Source organism: Triticum aestivum, chromosome 5A (assembly GCF_018294505.1).
Source record: "Triticum aestivum cultivar Chinese Spring chromosome 5A, IWGSC CS RefSeq v2.1, whole genome shotgun sequence".
Lineage (NCBI taxonomy): Eukaryota > Viridiplantae > Streptophyta > Magnoliopsida > Poales > Poaceae > Triticum > Triticum aestivum.
This window is the reverse complement of record NC_057806.1, coordinates 327583948-327599556: the sequence shown is the minus strand read 5'-3', so window position 1 is coordinate 327599556 and position 15609 is coordinate 327583948. Positions and strand designations below refer to the sequence as shown.

Genomic DNA, 15609 nt, shown 5'->3' with positions numbered 1-15609 from the left:
CCCGACGCACGCATGTTCGGGGTCGTCGGGTAGTTCGCCTCGTGGAGGAGGTGGGCTTCCCACTCGTGCAGCGAGTGGCGGCCGAAGCTGTTGGCCGCCGCCGCATCGTCGGGGAACCGTTCACCCATCTGCTGTGCGTGCACGCAGTGACTATACGGGGGGGGGAGGGAAAGAGAGGGGGCGGCGGCGAGAGAGGGGCGGCTTTTATAGCGGCCGGGGGACGGCAACGTGTGTACGTGTGGCGGGAGGGGGCGCGTCGCCGCACTGCGCCGCCCGTGAGGAATCAATGTAAGGCTGACCGGCGGTAGCCTTGGCATTGATTCCCCGCGGGAAACCGAGGCGATGAGGACGACAAGGTGCTGGGTCACTGACTCGACGGGCCCGCCGTTTTTCGCGCCAAAAATGATTGCCCCGGCGCCCCCGGATGCCCCACAGCGCACCGGGTTCGGTCTGGGTCTGTTGGTGCCAGTTTCGGGCCTAACCGGTGAAAAATGAGCTCCTGGGGACGCGACTGGACCGTTTTTTCGGCGTCGGCGCTAAAACTAGTCGGGGGGCGCGGCTGGAGATGCTCTAAGTCTTTTTTTTTTGAAACAAATCATCTCACTTCATTACGGTGTTACAAGAGTTACATCGCTGAGTAAAAGCGGGATAAGTTCACTAGGAGTCTTATCGAAGAAACTACTACATAAAGGCCCCTTTGCCAAATTTGCCAATTCATGGGCAACCATATTTGCCTCTTTGGGGCAGTGCACAAAGGAAGTATAAAGAAAATCACATACCATGTGATAACAGTCGTCGAAGATTGTTGTTGCTGGTCCTGCCGATCTTCCTCCCTCATTTATTGTATTCACCACTTCCAAATTATCAGATTTAATGATGACCTTATTACAGCCTACAGTTTGTGCTAAAGATAAACCATATCGCAATGCAGTTGCTTCGGCTGAAAGAACATCATAACAGAAATCAAGTTTCCAATTACCCGCGTCGATAAAATTACCTTTGTCATCTCTGATGATTGCACCTGCCGTCCCTACAAGCAGATCACCGTCAAAGGAGGCATCCACATTCAATTTCACATGTCCTCTAGGCGGGAGTTCCCATCCTCCTGTTTTCCTCTTAGTTTTAGGGGCGGCCGCAGCAGTGTAGTTAGCTGTAAGGAACTCTAACAGAAGTAGCAATCTGGTTAGCAGTTTGAACCTTTTCTTCATGGCGTAGCTTTCTCCTTTCCCACCATAGGTACCAGCAGGTCATTGCAATCATTTTATGCATCTTTTCTTGTTTCTGGTCCATCATTTCATGTTGCGGCATCTACAATAGGAATCCAAATATACTTTCTCCCGCACAAGCCTTTTGAATTAGTTTCTCCAAAGCAAGCTCTTTCCAAACGTTCCTTGCGGCAGGGCATTGAAACAACACATGAGCCGTAGTGTCAGCCCCTTCCTTGCAACAGGGGCATTGCGGTGACAGCTTGATATGTCTCTGGGCCAAATTGACACCACATGCTAAGGTAGCATGCAACGCTTTCCAAGTGAAAATTCTGATTTTTGCCGGGCAGCCTAGTTCCCAAACTTTCTTCCACACACTCGCGGTGCACCTTGGCCATTTGACCAACGAAGATTATTCCCTAACTTGTGATCCCATTCCACATAGTGTGCCGATTTGACAGAGAACTGAAAATTCTTTGACATTCCCATGCTAGGAAATCCTCCATGTCGTAGTTTGGTAATGGTATAGCTAGTATTCGGTTGCAATTCTTTGACAACGGGTGTTAACTACGTCGTCAGATCGGCAAACAGGACCGACGTGGCTGCCAACGGCGAGCTGTGATTGGCATGTGACCTTTTCGTCTCACGGGTTCCAAGTTTGCAACCCCATCGTACCACTTTGGGAGTTTCACACCTAGGCGCAGCATGCATTTCAAGTTTGTGCACAAAGCAATTAAACTCTTTCCCTCAAAAAAAATTAAACTCTTAAAAATTTATGTGAAATGCGTACATCTAAATATCCAGTGGACATTCATCAAGCACTAGAATGCATTGGCAGATTGACCTGCAGCTGAAACATTCGGAACAGATTAAACGAGGCATGGACCTCAAAATGTGATGCACTTTCTAGTCTTTCGGGTGATCTGTGATCACGCTGCAGGCGCCTTCGCTGGCACATATCAGCTGCCCGAGCGTCGAGGCGTCCACTCCCGTGCACCCGCCGTGCAGGAACACGTCCAGCAGCAGCCCGTGCGCGTCCGCGACGTGCCCGCCCGCCCGGAGCAGGCCGACCAGCTCCACCATCGACGGCGTGTCCCACCGCAGGCCTCGCCGCACCGCCTCCCATGCCACGTCCCTGGCAGCGCCGGCGTCCCCGGCGGACACGCACCCAGCGACCACGACGCCGAACGTCCTGACGTCCGGCGGGCAGCCGGCGCGCTCCATGCACTCCACCATCCGGCGCGCGCCGGCCAGGTCCCCTTTCTTGCACAGCGCGGCGACGTACACGTTGTAGACGGCCACGCCCGGCACGAGCCCTCGGAGGAGCATTTCGTCGAACGCCTCGTCGACGGCGTCGAACTGCCCGCGCTCGCTGAACGCGCGCAGCATCAGCTCGAAGTCGGCCACCCCGGGGGCCACGCCATCGGAGCCCATCTTCTCTCTGACGACCTCGTATGCCTCCGCCACCATCCCCTCCCGCAGGAGGGCGCGGAGGACGGCGCGGTGGTCGAGCCCGCTGGGCGGGACGCCCCACCGGCGCATGTCGTCCAGGAACGCCGCCGCGTCCCGGGCCGGGGCGCAGCGGCACAGGGAGGAGAGCACGGCGCGGCACAGCGGCGAGTCCGGGTCGAGATGGAGGGAGGGCATGCAGCGCAGGAGGCCGGCGGCGGCGGAGGGGCGGCTTGCGCGGCAGAGCGCGGAGGTGAGGACGCGGAAGGTGGCCGCGTCGGGGGAGGCGGTGGGGGCGGCGAGGAGGAGCACGGAGGGGGCAACGCGGAGCAGCGACGGGGAGGAGCAGAGGGCGGCGAGTATGGTGTTGAGCGCGCGTGTGGTGCGGACGGCCGTGGAGAAGAGCGTGGCGGCGGCGGCGAGGCGGCCGTGGCGCGCGAGGGTGGCCAGCAGGCGGTGGTGGTCAGGTTCTGGCACCGGGGAGCAGCTCATCTCGCCGCCGGCTGGTGCCGATGTCAGATACTCGCTGCTGGCCTACTGCTGCACTGTATTTGCAACGCATCTATTCTTTACACGCATCAGCGGAGTACCGTCGTCGAACAAGGATCGAAGCTCCGCCATTGCCGCTCCTCTCTGCGTGTGTGGCTGTGATCGGTCAATTAGATTTGGTATGAATACCAAATGGCTTAAGCACAAAACACAACTTTTTAGTCTTGACTTGCCAGCCAGCATTCAATGGTGAAATACAGGATGCCTTAAAAAGGGACACCCATTGTCTCCTCGCATGCTATGAAATGCAAGTAAAATTTCATTTCATCGCGTCCCGAAATCTCTTGCCAGTTGCTTCAATGCAACAACACCTCCGTTTGTTTGTGATGCCTCCAGTTGGCGTTCAACCTCATGCTGCATCATCTCTTAACCATCAAAATAAACCATACAGAATTCCACACAGAATATTCAGAAACCACAGCCCATGATTCTAGGCAAAAGAAACAACAATGTGTACACAGAGACAAGCTTCTTTTTCACTTAAATATTCAGAATATGCCAGATACACCCAAGGAGAAACATGCATTACAACTTATGTTAAGAGAATTAACTACTGTACAAATGCAGTTCATATGTACAAATGGACAATGAAGCCCTGCTATGACGACAACACTGGATGATGATAGTCCAATGCTTAGAAAGAATGACCTGGACAACACTGGTTAAAGCAAGCCATAGTAACAACTCACCTCTAATGCTATATTAGCTGGAAAGGAGCATCTATCTATTGAAGAACATCTGTGAGGAGACATGTGCATGCATTCTCCCTTCCTGGCCCATATAAACAACCACTTGCCCGGGCAGACCCCGCCAGACCCCGACTTATGATATGAAGCATCGGCAAACCTTTTTACACTTTGGGAAAGGAAGAAAACTGACTGACAGGACAACAATCCAAATGGGGACGGCTATTTACATTTCAGTTAACCTAGGTATGATTATTGGGGAAGCCTCCGAATTCACTGACTGGACCACAACTGCCTTTCACTTTCACAACCTTCTGCAAGGGAGGCTAATGAATCTTGATTTGTATCTTACAAATTGCACACGCCGACCAGAGATGTAGATGCCCAACACAAGCAATATGGACCAAAAAGCCACAGCACTGCAATCACCACCATGTCACTGACCAGGCTTTGTATCATCTTGTATCTTGTAGCTGAACCTGCTGCGGATCCAGCAGTCGGCCAATCATGGCCTACTGATTGTGTCGTCATTGCATGCCACAGGATGTAAACCTCATCTTACTTGATAATTGTCCTCAGCATAGATAGAGACCAGAGCATTATCACCAGCTCCAGCAGCCAGGAGAGATTTGTACGGATGGAACGAAAGGCAGTTTACACTTCCTATCCTTTGGCCCATAAAAGATGGCTGGTACCGAATGATCGTTAGCTGTTCTCCTTCAAGACTGAACACTTTAATCATTTGCTTAGCTGAGCCACTTGCAATGACTGGGGCATGCCGGTGAACAGCCAATGCTGTTAATGAACCCCTGTGAGCTTCAATAGTGAGGTAGGGTTCAGCAGCCCTTCTAACATCAAGAAACTGAATGTCTCCAGCTTGAGATGCGCTTACAATCTGTGAACGCAAATATTACATAGCTTTGTAAAGCTCCAGCAAACCATTTTTCAAAACCTATAGCAATATAACAGAATGAAGAACACGGCAACACCAAAAGAAAAAGTGGTAGGAATACCTTGTATGGATCAAATCCAGGCTGAAATCCTATACCGACGACCTTTTCAGTTCTTGGGGCATGTGGTCTTGCCATATAAACTAGCCTGCATCATTGAAGGAAAAAACATCCAAAGGAAGAAACATGAATGAGGATAAAAGGTAATAAAAACTGAATCCCATACTTTAACATATGGATAATATCTCAAATATTATCCAGGGTAAAGGATAGAGAAATAAAGATTTACTTACCTGTCAGGGGTACGAACATCAAATATCCTTACGGATGCGTCAATAAAACCGGCAGCAAATTGACCAGATCTAACCTGAGATGCAGACTGAAAGAGAAACAGCAAGCAATGGTCATGGACAAAAACAGAATATGTTAAACCTGATCAATACATCTTGATGCAATAGCTCAAATAGCACTTACAACCCAATGAAACAAAAATACATATATTCTTAAGAAGCAAGTCACCAAAATTTTATTTTGCTAACTGTATTCCTCACCTACAAAGCATGGACAAGGCCAAAACAGCCAAATTGCCGTCCTAGTTCGGCGGGACACGGTAATACGGCTAGATACGCCGGGATTCGCGTATCCCCCAGTATCCCTTGATTTCCGAATTAGAAAAAAGGAAAAAAAAGGAAAGACATGGCTGGGACATATATGGAATACATTAGGGACACGGGAAGCCCAATAACAGCCTTGGCCCAATACAGCGCCACAAAAGGAACGCTGCTCCACGCTCCAGCGATCGCGCCACCGCCGCCTGGACTCGACACTACTGCCGGACTCCGCCGCCGCCTGCTGCCACCGCCGGGCCTGAACTCGGCCTCCGACAACAAACACGCTCGAGCGGGAAACCAAGCAGCCTCTCCTCGACCTCCTCATGTCTTTGCTCGATTTCTTGACGTTGAGTTGCTGCTGCTTTGCTGTTGAGCTGCCGCTCACTTGAATGCTGGTGCTGCTGTTGTGATCGTTGCTTGCTGTCAGGGAGCATGGCGTTTGGGAGCGCCACCACCGGTAGCCAATTGTCCATGGGTCAGGGAGCATGGCGTTTAGGAGCGCCACCGCCGGTAGCCAATTGTCCATGGGTCAGGGAGCATGGCGTTTGGGAGCGCCACCGCCGGTAGCCAATTGTCCATGGGTGAGTGAAGGGAACCCTGGTCTCTACTCTCTAATAGACTAATACTAACATTTGCCATTTGATGTATCATTCTTATTTTTAACTCTGTATCTTACATGACATTTTTTTATTTTTTTTATATACTTGCTGTATCCCCGAATGGCTGTTTTTGGAAAATGTCATATCCCATGTGCCCGTATGTGTATCGCCGTGTCCGTGTACCCGTACCCGTGCTTCTTAGTTCGTCACATCATAGAAAGTGCAAAAAACAAGACAAACTGACAAAATCAACTGAAACACTACTTTTGGTCAAGTAAAAGTAGGGAATAAATTTTGAGCAAACCCTTTAGCCAAAAAATTTAGACACTGCATGCATTGCTAGACCTAAGAAAACGAAGTTGTTCCTACAGAAGGAACACTGAACTATTTATGATCTCATTTTTCTTTGTGCATCAATCTGCGGCATGATCTAATTTTGACACCGTCTAACTAGTGAATATGAAATTTAGGTCTCATAAAACCTAGAGTTAGCAGTGGACAAAATTGGTAATTTCTGATTAGCGTGAAGGGGGAAGTCCATGAGTATAAAGCTGGAACAGCAGAACAGAAAATAATAGAGCCATAGCACATGAAATCCCTAGAGTCCAAAACAGACTAAACAATTTGTCGTACGACTATTCTGAATACTCAAATTATACATGGTAACCAGAACTCACCAGAGCTGAAATGCCACTATCAGCAGATGATGGAATGGTGTTGAGAAGTTGCTCCTTGTCAAGATCCCATACAAGGATGGAAGACATGTCACCAGATGCATACTGTTGTACAACAAAAGGAGTAGTTCCAGTATTAGGACGGTCTTAAATGAGTACAAAGTTACCAGAACTTGGAAAGAGAAATCAGAATATCACCAGATAACCAGATTGCTGTTGCCAGTCAATCACAACGCTGCGGCCTGCAGCTCGATGGCCCTGAACTGATGAGAAAGCAGTTACAAGTTTCTGTCCTCCCTTTTGAGTATAGTTTCTCCATATACGGACATTTCCATCACCTACAGTATGAAAAAAAGATGTCACAAGGAATACATATGTACAGATACAAGAGAAAGCCATAAAGAGGGAAGGCATACTTGAGCCAACTAAAAGCAAGCTTTCATCAAGCTCATTGATAAGTAAAAGTTTGGATAGTCCTCTGTCAGACAACTTGTGGTTCTCGAAAGTATTCACTGGTAGAGCATCGTCATAATTCCACACTCTGGCATGAATATAAAAAAATAAAACTTTAGACACCTGAAGTCATTATTTAGGACACATGAATTATCAATTTTGAGGTTCTAACAATATATATTTTACCTTATTTGCTCGTTTTCATCAGCTGCAACGACGATTGGAGAAAAAGGTAACAGCAATGCTGATTTTGTACCCAACTCAAACTTTGTATCCCAGCTAGCAATTTGGCTAGTCATTTTGCATGCTGCTATTCCCGCCGACGACAAAAAGAGAAAAGGGGAACCATCACAAATGAGAGCCAAATAACTAACATAACTAATAAAAAGCAGATTGAATGTAGAGCAAGCGGTCAATCCACGTACAGGAACGCTGGCACTTAGCGATGCAATCCAGTGCAGTTCGTTCCCTCTCTTCTCTTCTAGCACTTACTTCCCCATTATCATCAGACCCGGTTAGAAGAGGCCTAGAGAAGTGGCCACAACTCCAGTTGTAAATTGTTGATTGGGGAAGTATATTAAGCTCACTGGTACTGGGGCCTGCAGCAGAGCTTAAGAGCGGATCAGCTAAGCCATCAGGTGAGTTCAAGAGATGTGGTCTGAACTCCATAGAACACACGCGGCGCAACCCTGTAAGGTAATCATGCTGAGGTGGACTAACAGGAGGGGTCCTAAATGCCATTGAGATTCCTGCAAAAGCATTGAAAACGATCAGTGAAATAGTTAACCCCATTGGGAAAAAACTGAGAGGTACTACAAGCACATTGCAAGGAAAAAGGTTATAACTTACCAGAATTCATGTCAAACCAGGAAGAAGAACGTGCCATTCCTATGTTTGATGAAGGAGCAGATGACTCTCCTGCACCCCCACTGCCAAATCTAGTATTTCTCATGACCACTTGCTCAACCCCTACAAGGGACAGTGCTCTCCGGCCAATATTTGCAATTCTAGGGTAAGGATCTTTAGCAATAGAGCACATCGTCGAAATAAATAGGGAATAAATTCCACTGTCAATAATAGGCCTTGACCTGGTGTAGCTGAGACCACCGTTACTTGCATTATCTCTCAGCAATATGCCTGAATCAGAGTGCTGAGAAGAATCATCTGACTGGGGAGACCCATGCATAATGCTATTTGTCGCAATCGGGCTGCTTGTAGAAATTCTTCCATCACGACCTGTGGCACTGGTATCACTACCAACCCTTAACACAGGACCAATATGAGAAGAAAGGCCACTGCTGCCTTGCAAAAAGTTACTGGGACTGTAAACATTGCTTGGGTTATTAATATTAGCCAATGATGGTAGTGACTTCAGCAGTGAATTGGTTTGAGGTCTCCAGTACTCCGCAGCAACAGATTTGAGATGTTTGTTGTGGCCCAGCGCAAAGCGAGTAAGAGCTGGAAGATATCAGCTTAACTCAAAATGATTGTTCATAGCTAAAAGGAGTCTACTATGTCCAAGACATTACTAAAAGGACTATCTAGGAAGTACAATGTATTTTCAGGTAGACTTACCTACAGAAACCTCGGCTCTAACAAGAGGGCTACCATCTGAAGTGACTTGCAGAAGGCTTCGAACAACATTTATTTCAGCTCTCGCCTTTTCATCATCATCAGAGTCGTCATCACCTCCATTCACTGATGGAGATCCAATGTCCAACAGATTTCCAAGTGCAAAAACAGCAGAGGCTCTGACCTGCAAAGACCAAATATTTAATGCTCACGTTGCGAACCTGCGATGATGAAGAACTGACACACCAAGTCTAACCATACCTCAGGTTGAGGCTCAGACAATAAACATGTAACAATTTCGGGTGCATTTGATTGTAGACCAAGTAACTGAGCCTCAGGGAAATCTTCCCAGAGTTTGCCAAGGCATAAACAAAGCCATTGCAAAAGCAAAGGCTCTGTCTGTGCATCATGAGGATTCTCAGGTTGCAGATGTCTCAGGCAAACATCTATAAGACCTGCACTCATGCAAGCCTCTTGACCCCTCCTATGCCCATCCACAATAACTGCTAAAACGAAAGCAGCCATTGCACGCTGCTCCGGGTAAGCATCCAAACTATCAAGAAACCTGATAAAATATGCATGCCCTCCATCTTTCACCAAATCAACCTGGCATGACTGTCATTTGAAACAAAAAGAGCAACTGAGTTAAACAACAGAATCTTCAAGAGAATAGGAACAGCTGCTGAAGATTTTTAAGTAGAGTGCATACCTTATCAAGAGAGAGAATTTTTGTCCATATGAACACAAGAATTTGACGCAACTCCATCGCACTTGTTTGGAGCAGTTTGAGCACGTAAGGGAAGATACCAACAGATAAGGCCTAAAACAATGAAGTGCCAGAGTTTGAATATACTCGATAAGGAATAAATAGCCAGCACAATGTCAAAAAACAAATGAAGGCCTGCAGAATATGCCAAGTCCATACCAAATCAACTGCCCATGGACCCATATCAAGAAATCTTCCAAGCAGAACAAGTGCTCTAAATCTGTGTGATTGGCTAAGCAGGACCTACATAAAACATGATCATATCAAGAGCAAAGAAAAACAAGAAAAGAAATATAGTTGACAATTGTCTAGAGGTGTAGCACACTCCCAAAATAACGCTGGTTACATGAGGTCATGAACTAATTAAGATGGCATATACAACAATATAAATAGAACCAATATGGTACAAGTAGACAAGAAAAGGTGACTGGATCATCCAAACACTGTCTCTTGCCACTAGACTATTTGGAGAGTTTGTTACCATCTCAGATAACAATAGCATTAGTAGGCTCAAGAATAATTGGTCCGAGAAATTGTCTTACCTGAAGAACAATGGGTAACTGTTCAGGGGGTTTCTTATCCTCAGAACCATGATCAAGCCACACTTCGAATGCTGTCAATTGTTCCGTGAAAAATGGGCTCGGCTGTTTGAGTAAGGAGACAAGCAAAGTTATGGTACTGAAGTGAGAATACTCCAATGGTTTAAGTTTTTAGTGCTAAATTATTCAACGATAAAATAGGTAGCAAGACCTGAAACTCTGCATTAGGATCAGCAATCAAATGAGGAAGCTTGGAAAGGCAGATCTCCGCAGCCATGTCCCATGCATCCCTAACATTCAGCAAATTACGGTAAATGCAGAAAAGGCGCATAATATATATGGAAACAGAATGACTAATCTAGTCAATTACCACATATGATGTTGATGTGTGGGTGGCAATAGTGGGTACGTAATTGGTGAGCAGTTTGCAGACCGCATGATTCTCTCAGCAAGTAAGAAGTTGCGAAAGAGACTGGCGACCAAAAGATCCTGCCTGAAAAGCCTTTGGAATAATTCTGCACATGTGAAATTTGTGTTATAAAAGCAATGCCCCACTGATATTATTTTTTAACTCAAATGACCTTCTGTACCATGAGGAAGAACATTCCATGCAATAGTATCTGTAATAGCAGTGAAAATCCAGTTCAACTCCCCCAGAAGTGTTTTACGGTCATTTTGTCTTCCAGGAATTTGGTCAATAAGAGAGTGATCCAGAGAACCACTGAGTAATGATCGTTTGCAAAACCTGCATGGTTTGTAGACAAGTTCACAGATCAGGACAAATGTCAGCTGAAATCAGAAGGGGGACTATACAAAGACCAGTATACAGCAAGACAAACTACACTGGATTGATAACTGTGTAAGAGAGAGAGAGAGAGAGAGAGAGAGAGAGAGAGAACCAGTGCAATGCCATTTTTATGGGAGTGGTCAGGCAAGCTGTAAACACGTCAGCGGGATATTCTGCACTCTGAGGAAGAGTTTGATGTGCCTCACAGGCAGCAAGGAGAATGCAATCCTTCACTGAAGACGCAGAAGAGCTTGAACTCCAGTCTAGGCGCTGAAGTCAACATAAGGAGCCATAATGAATATGAAACCATCCAAGAATCGTACAAATAGAAAGAAAAAAACATAAATTATGTACCTATGACTTGCAGATTGCATGAACATACAAAAAACATTAGACTGGACTATAGTGTATACCTCTAGAAAAGCTTTCACAATCATTCCAGCTGCTGAGCAGTCAAAAACATAAATCGATGGTGTTTTCAGCCATGAATCGAGATCAGTAATAGGAAGAGGGATATACTGTGTATAACTCTGCACCAGAGTACAAAGGACGCTTCAATAAAGACATATGGATAAATAATGAATCAACATATGCAATACACGTTTTGACTTAACAACACTCACCTTGTTAAACATCCAAATCTCTCCATTAGCCGTAGGCTTTGGTACACCATGACCATTGTAATGAAAAAGAACCCTCTCTGATCTGGCATATTTGCGGCAAGTATTACAAAGCTTCTTGACTTCTTCGACTGTTGGATCCAGCTGAAGCTTGTAACGAGCCTGCAGGCATCATTAGGAATGAAGATGTAAGCAGTGATATCAGCTTATCAGAAAACGCTTATGTAAATAAATAAAGTGGGCCACCTTAGGCTGCCATCGCTCATACTGTGAGTGTAATGTTTTTCCAATATTTTCAAGGGCTTTGGGGGGTGGCATAGAAAATGGATCTGAAAATGAAACAACGGAAAGGCTGTGAGCAGATCTCAAGGCAACTGAAGTGCAATAAGATTATTGTACTACTATGCTATTTACAAAGATAGCCATCATGCTTGTTTAAATCTGGTACATTTCACGTCTCAACAAATAATTATCGCTACTATTAATAAATCAAGTTCATATCACCCACTGAGCTAGAAATACAATCAAGTTCATATCATTCACGACCTAAAGAACACAATATCTTCAAATGTAGCCTAGAAATCATTAGTTGCTCTGCAACCAAAACACGAATATGATATTATTATGTAACCTATAAAACTTGAATTCATCTATTAAAAGAACACCATCTATTTCTAAATAGATGCAAGACTGTTTCTTTGCTGCAAATTTGCAATCTCCTCCAGCTACCAACACAGCCAAGTCTGGCATTCAGAAATGCAACCGTGAAAAAAAAGTGCTTTCAGTTAAGTGAAAATAGTAATTATTATAAAATAAAGATTGAATTTATTCTAACTAGCGCGTACAGAGAAAAAAAAAGTGATAATGAAGCTGCATACCACAAACATGAAACTGAATTACCAACAGCAGGCAAAAAAGTCCCTCTCAGCTCATTAGAAAACTAGATAAGCATATACACATAACCGAATGTTTACCTATCCAACACTCCATTCTTGCACAAGGGGAAATTTTAATTACATCCGGCGGATCAACACTAATGTTTAAACATAATACAAGTGCAACACATCCAGTCTTCATCTGCAACAAAGACCACTGTTAGTATATAGCACATACGAAATGTAAACAGTTTATGAAAGTAACACCATCCAATGGTTACAAAACAAAAGAGTAGAAACACAACCAAGGGAAGAGGTCAAAATGGTATGACCAACAAAGATCAATACTCTGACCAAACTAACAACAAACTGGAATAGTAATTAAGCGATTTATTGGTAACATCAGCTAGTTCTACTGAAAATAAACAAACCAAAGCTGTGGCATAATTTACATACTAAATATGCGATATCCCCTTGCTGAGATCACAATAAATTTAGCATATCTCTTTTTCGCAAACAATCATGGCACACACATGGTTACAAAAGTTTAACACAATATTCTAGTCCAGACAAATCACTATAATCTGCAAACCTGCTAGAGTTAATTTGTAAGAAGGGGAAAGGTAGCTTAATATACATGAACTACTAAGAGCTTATACATGTTTTTTTTAAATAGGAATGTGAACATCTCCACTAACATACATAGTAAAACTTTGATTCCCAAAAGCAAACAGTCAATCACAACTCAAATTATCCGAGAGGAAATTTCAAGTGCCGTAATGCTAAGTTGTTTTCAAGTAAGGCAACCTCGTCTTTATAGTCAAAACCATCCTTCTCATATTGTCATGAGTAGAAACAACCGTATACCTCAACCTCAAAGTCGATGGCACTGCCAATGTGATATTTCATAAACCACATGCCAAATTCTTAACAATAGAATTTCTTAGACCGTCAGTGACACTTGTACATTGGGTAGGCAAGTTTGCCTTGACAACTCACTACAATGATCCAGATTTTGATCGGCGCTCAACTCACTACTTAGTTTCACCACAGGCAAAATGCTGGCACTAAGTGTCCAATTTTCCACATGACACCAATCAGCCACTAACAAATAGTCACTTGGATAAGAGTGCGGCCATCCTATCTGAATGTAATCAAGAGTACTAGATAACCATGAAGAATATTTGGGTCTAGCATAGTTTGAACCATTATTCTTATATACAATCTTATATCAATCACCAGAAAACTGTATACATGCAGTTAAAGGCAAAAATGATCATCCTAAGAGAATGACATGCTCTGTTAAGAAAGGCCATAACAATACCGATACTTGACACTTGCTTATTTGATTTTTTAGCCGAGCCATTAATTACATATTACACGCTAGTGGTCGTCATGCTACATTTAATTCCGGTGAACTCCTGAGCAGCGAATAAGCATGGATACATTAACATAGCGAGCTATAAATGGTTCCGTTTTATCATTATAATTAATAAAGCAACCACCGACAAGGCGACGGCAGCATAAAATGAAATCGACTCCTCCAAGCATTTGGGAGAAAGAATGGCATCAGCTCGCAGCGAACAATAATAACTAGGCAAATCTGGATAGTAAGTTATATGGATCATATAACTTACTTAAACGGCCAAAACTCAAAAGTTTGGTCACATCATCCATCACACCTTAAAAGTGTAGTGATCCAATCATAACCCCTAAATTGAAAATGGTAAATTATACTAAATTTGCACGTAGCCACTTAAGCAAACCAGCAGCTGCCCCAAATTTACCCTGGTTTAGCTCAATGAACTACACGTGCCGTTAATCATAAGCCCATGAGCATCACCTGACTGAATATCTGAGGGCCAACCCTGACAAATCTAAGAAAGAAATGATCAACAAGAGGAGGAAGAGCGCTGCATGAGCTACATCCATTACCCTGTCCTTGGGGCGCCACTTGGAGACGAGCCCGCTCGTCGATGGCCCGGCCGCCGCCGCCACCGCAGCCTCATTGAACCCCTCGTGCCGCTGCTCGCACAGCACAACCACCTGCGGCAGGCACGGCACGAGCGCCACGGCCCTCCCCTCCTCATCCTCCTCGCCGGCGTCCTCCCTCCGAAGCTCCGGCCCGTTGGCGACAGGGAGCTCACCATCCACGCGGTCCGTCTGGTGGTTCACCGCCGCCAAGGAGGGGGTGGGCAGCGAGGACGAGGACGACGATGAGGACGAGTGCACGAGCCTGGACGCCATGAGATCTCCCAATGCCATCTACGCTTGGGCGCTCCCTCTACTACTCTCCCCTCCTCCTCGTCACCCCGCGGCAGCCATCTCGAGGCGGGGGCGCGAGTCGTGTGTACGGAGTGGGCAGCGATGCTCGCTGCCTACATCGATCGAATCGGTCCGGCGCGGCGAATCCGAATCCGTGCCGCCGGGGACGGGTGGACGCCAGGCAGGGATTGGATGGAGGCGCAGGGTGGGGTTTAGGGTTAGGGTTTGGACGGGAGCAGCGGGGTGGGGGTGAGGGTCGGGGGAGACGGGGATGCGGCGGAGAGGGTGGGGAGGAAGAGGGAGAGAGAGAAACAGGGCGAGGAGAGAGAGACGGGGAAAATAGTATAAAAACTGGAAACTGGATTCTCCTCTCTTTTTCCCTTCGGTTTGTTTTCTCCTTTGCCTGAAAGAATATTTGAGCTGAGATGCGCAGGCTCGTGGCCGTGTGTTTACCAGCATAGCTACTGTAGTTTGAAGTCTCTTTGCTGCTCCAAGTAGTTCTAGTGTGATGATGTTTGTCTTTTTTTTTGCGGTTGCATGTGAGGTTTATCTTACCTATGTGTAGTTTGTAGTTAGGATGAATGTGTGAGAAAATAATATGGTAAAAAAATGTGTGCAAAACTGGTAATGCAATAGTCATTTTCACGTTGATCGACGACTACCACACATAACATCCAAAATGGCATCTTGGCTAAAATGAGAAATATGAGTTTGATCACTCCGGATGTACATTGCATTCGACATGGCCTCGTGGAACATGTTGGTTCGCTTCGTGGGTGGAACAAACAAGAAGATGGAGAAAACGTGTGGTACTCTCATACTTTCAAGACGGCGTGAACACAACCAAAAAAGGTAAAAGTATCGAAAAAATCCAATGATGCACACCGGATGGGATAGAGTCTATCAATAGAGCAACCAGGGTAGCGGCGGAGAGTGACAAGGGGGATGATGGTTTGGGCCGGATGGAAAACTCGAAATTCACGTGGTCCCTTGAAAAGGAGTGTCTCAC

General features: G+C 45.7%; 2 protein-coding genes across 4 annotated transcripts; both read right to left on the bottom strand.

The window, feature by feature from the left end:
• Positions 1-1954: 1954 nt before the first annotated feature.
• On the bottom strand, positions 1955-3420 carry LOC123103187 (pentatricopeptide repeat-containing protein At2g38420, mitochondrial-like). The gene has a single exon (XM_044524693.1). The coding sequence runs from the start codon at positions 3144-3146 to the stop codon at positions 2112-2114; it is 1035 nt and encodes a 344-aa protein (XP_044380628.1). The 5' UTR covers positions 3147-3420; the 3' UTR covers positions 1955-2111.
• A 237-nt stretch (positions 3421-3657) lies between these two features.
• Positions 3658-14913, bottom strand: LOC123103186 (regulatory-associated protein of TOR 1). 3 transcript variants are annotated; one of them, XM_044524691.1, is made up of 23 exons: positions 14271-14913; positions 12435-12537; positions 11707-11789; positions 11464-11622; positions 11254-11370; positions 10953-11110; positions 10644-10798; positions 10424-10568; positions 10265-10343; positions 10057-10158; positions 9674-9757; positions 9458-9568; positions 9010-9363; positions 8752-8932; positions 8026-8634; positions 7602-7925; positions 7363-7486; positions 7140-7264; positions 6922-7061; positions 6727-6828; positions 5133-5218; positions 4903-4987; positions 3658-4784 (listed from the first exon to the last, which is right to left on the bottom strand). In XM_044524691.1, exons 1-23 carry the CDS (start codon positions 14598-14600, stop codon positions 4443-4445), a joined length of 4098 nt encoding a protein of 1365 aa, XP_044380626.1. In that variant the 5' UTR covers positions 14601-14913; the 3' UTR covers positions 3658-4442. The 3 variants fall into 3 exon arrangements, with proteins under 3 accessions (XP_044380626.1, XP_044380627.1, XP_044380624.1); XM_044524692.1 differs by having other exon boundaries at positions 7363-7483; XM_044524689.1 differs by having other exon boundaries at positions 6922-7264.
• Between the last annotated feature and the right edge of the window lie 696 nt (positions 14914-15609).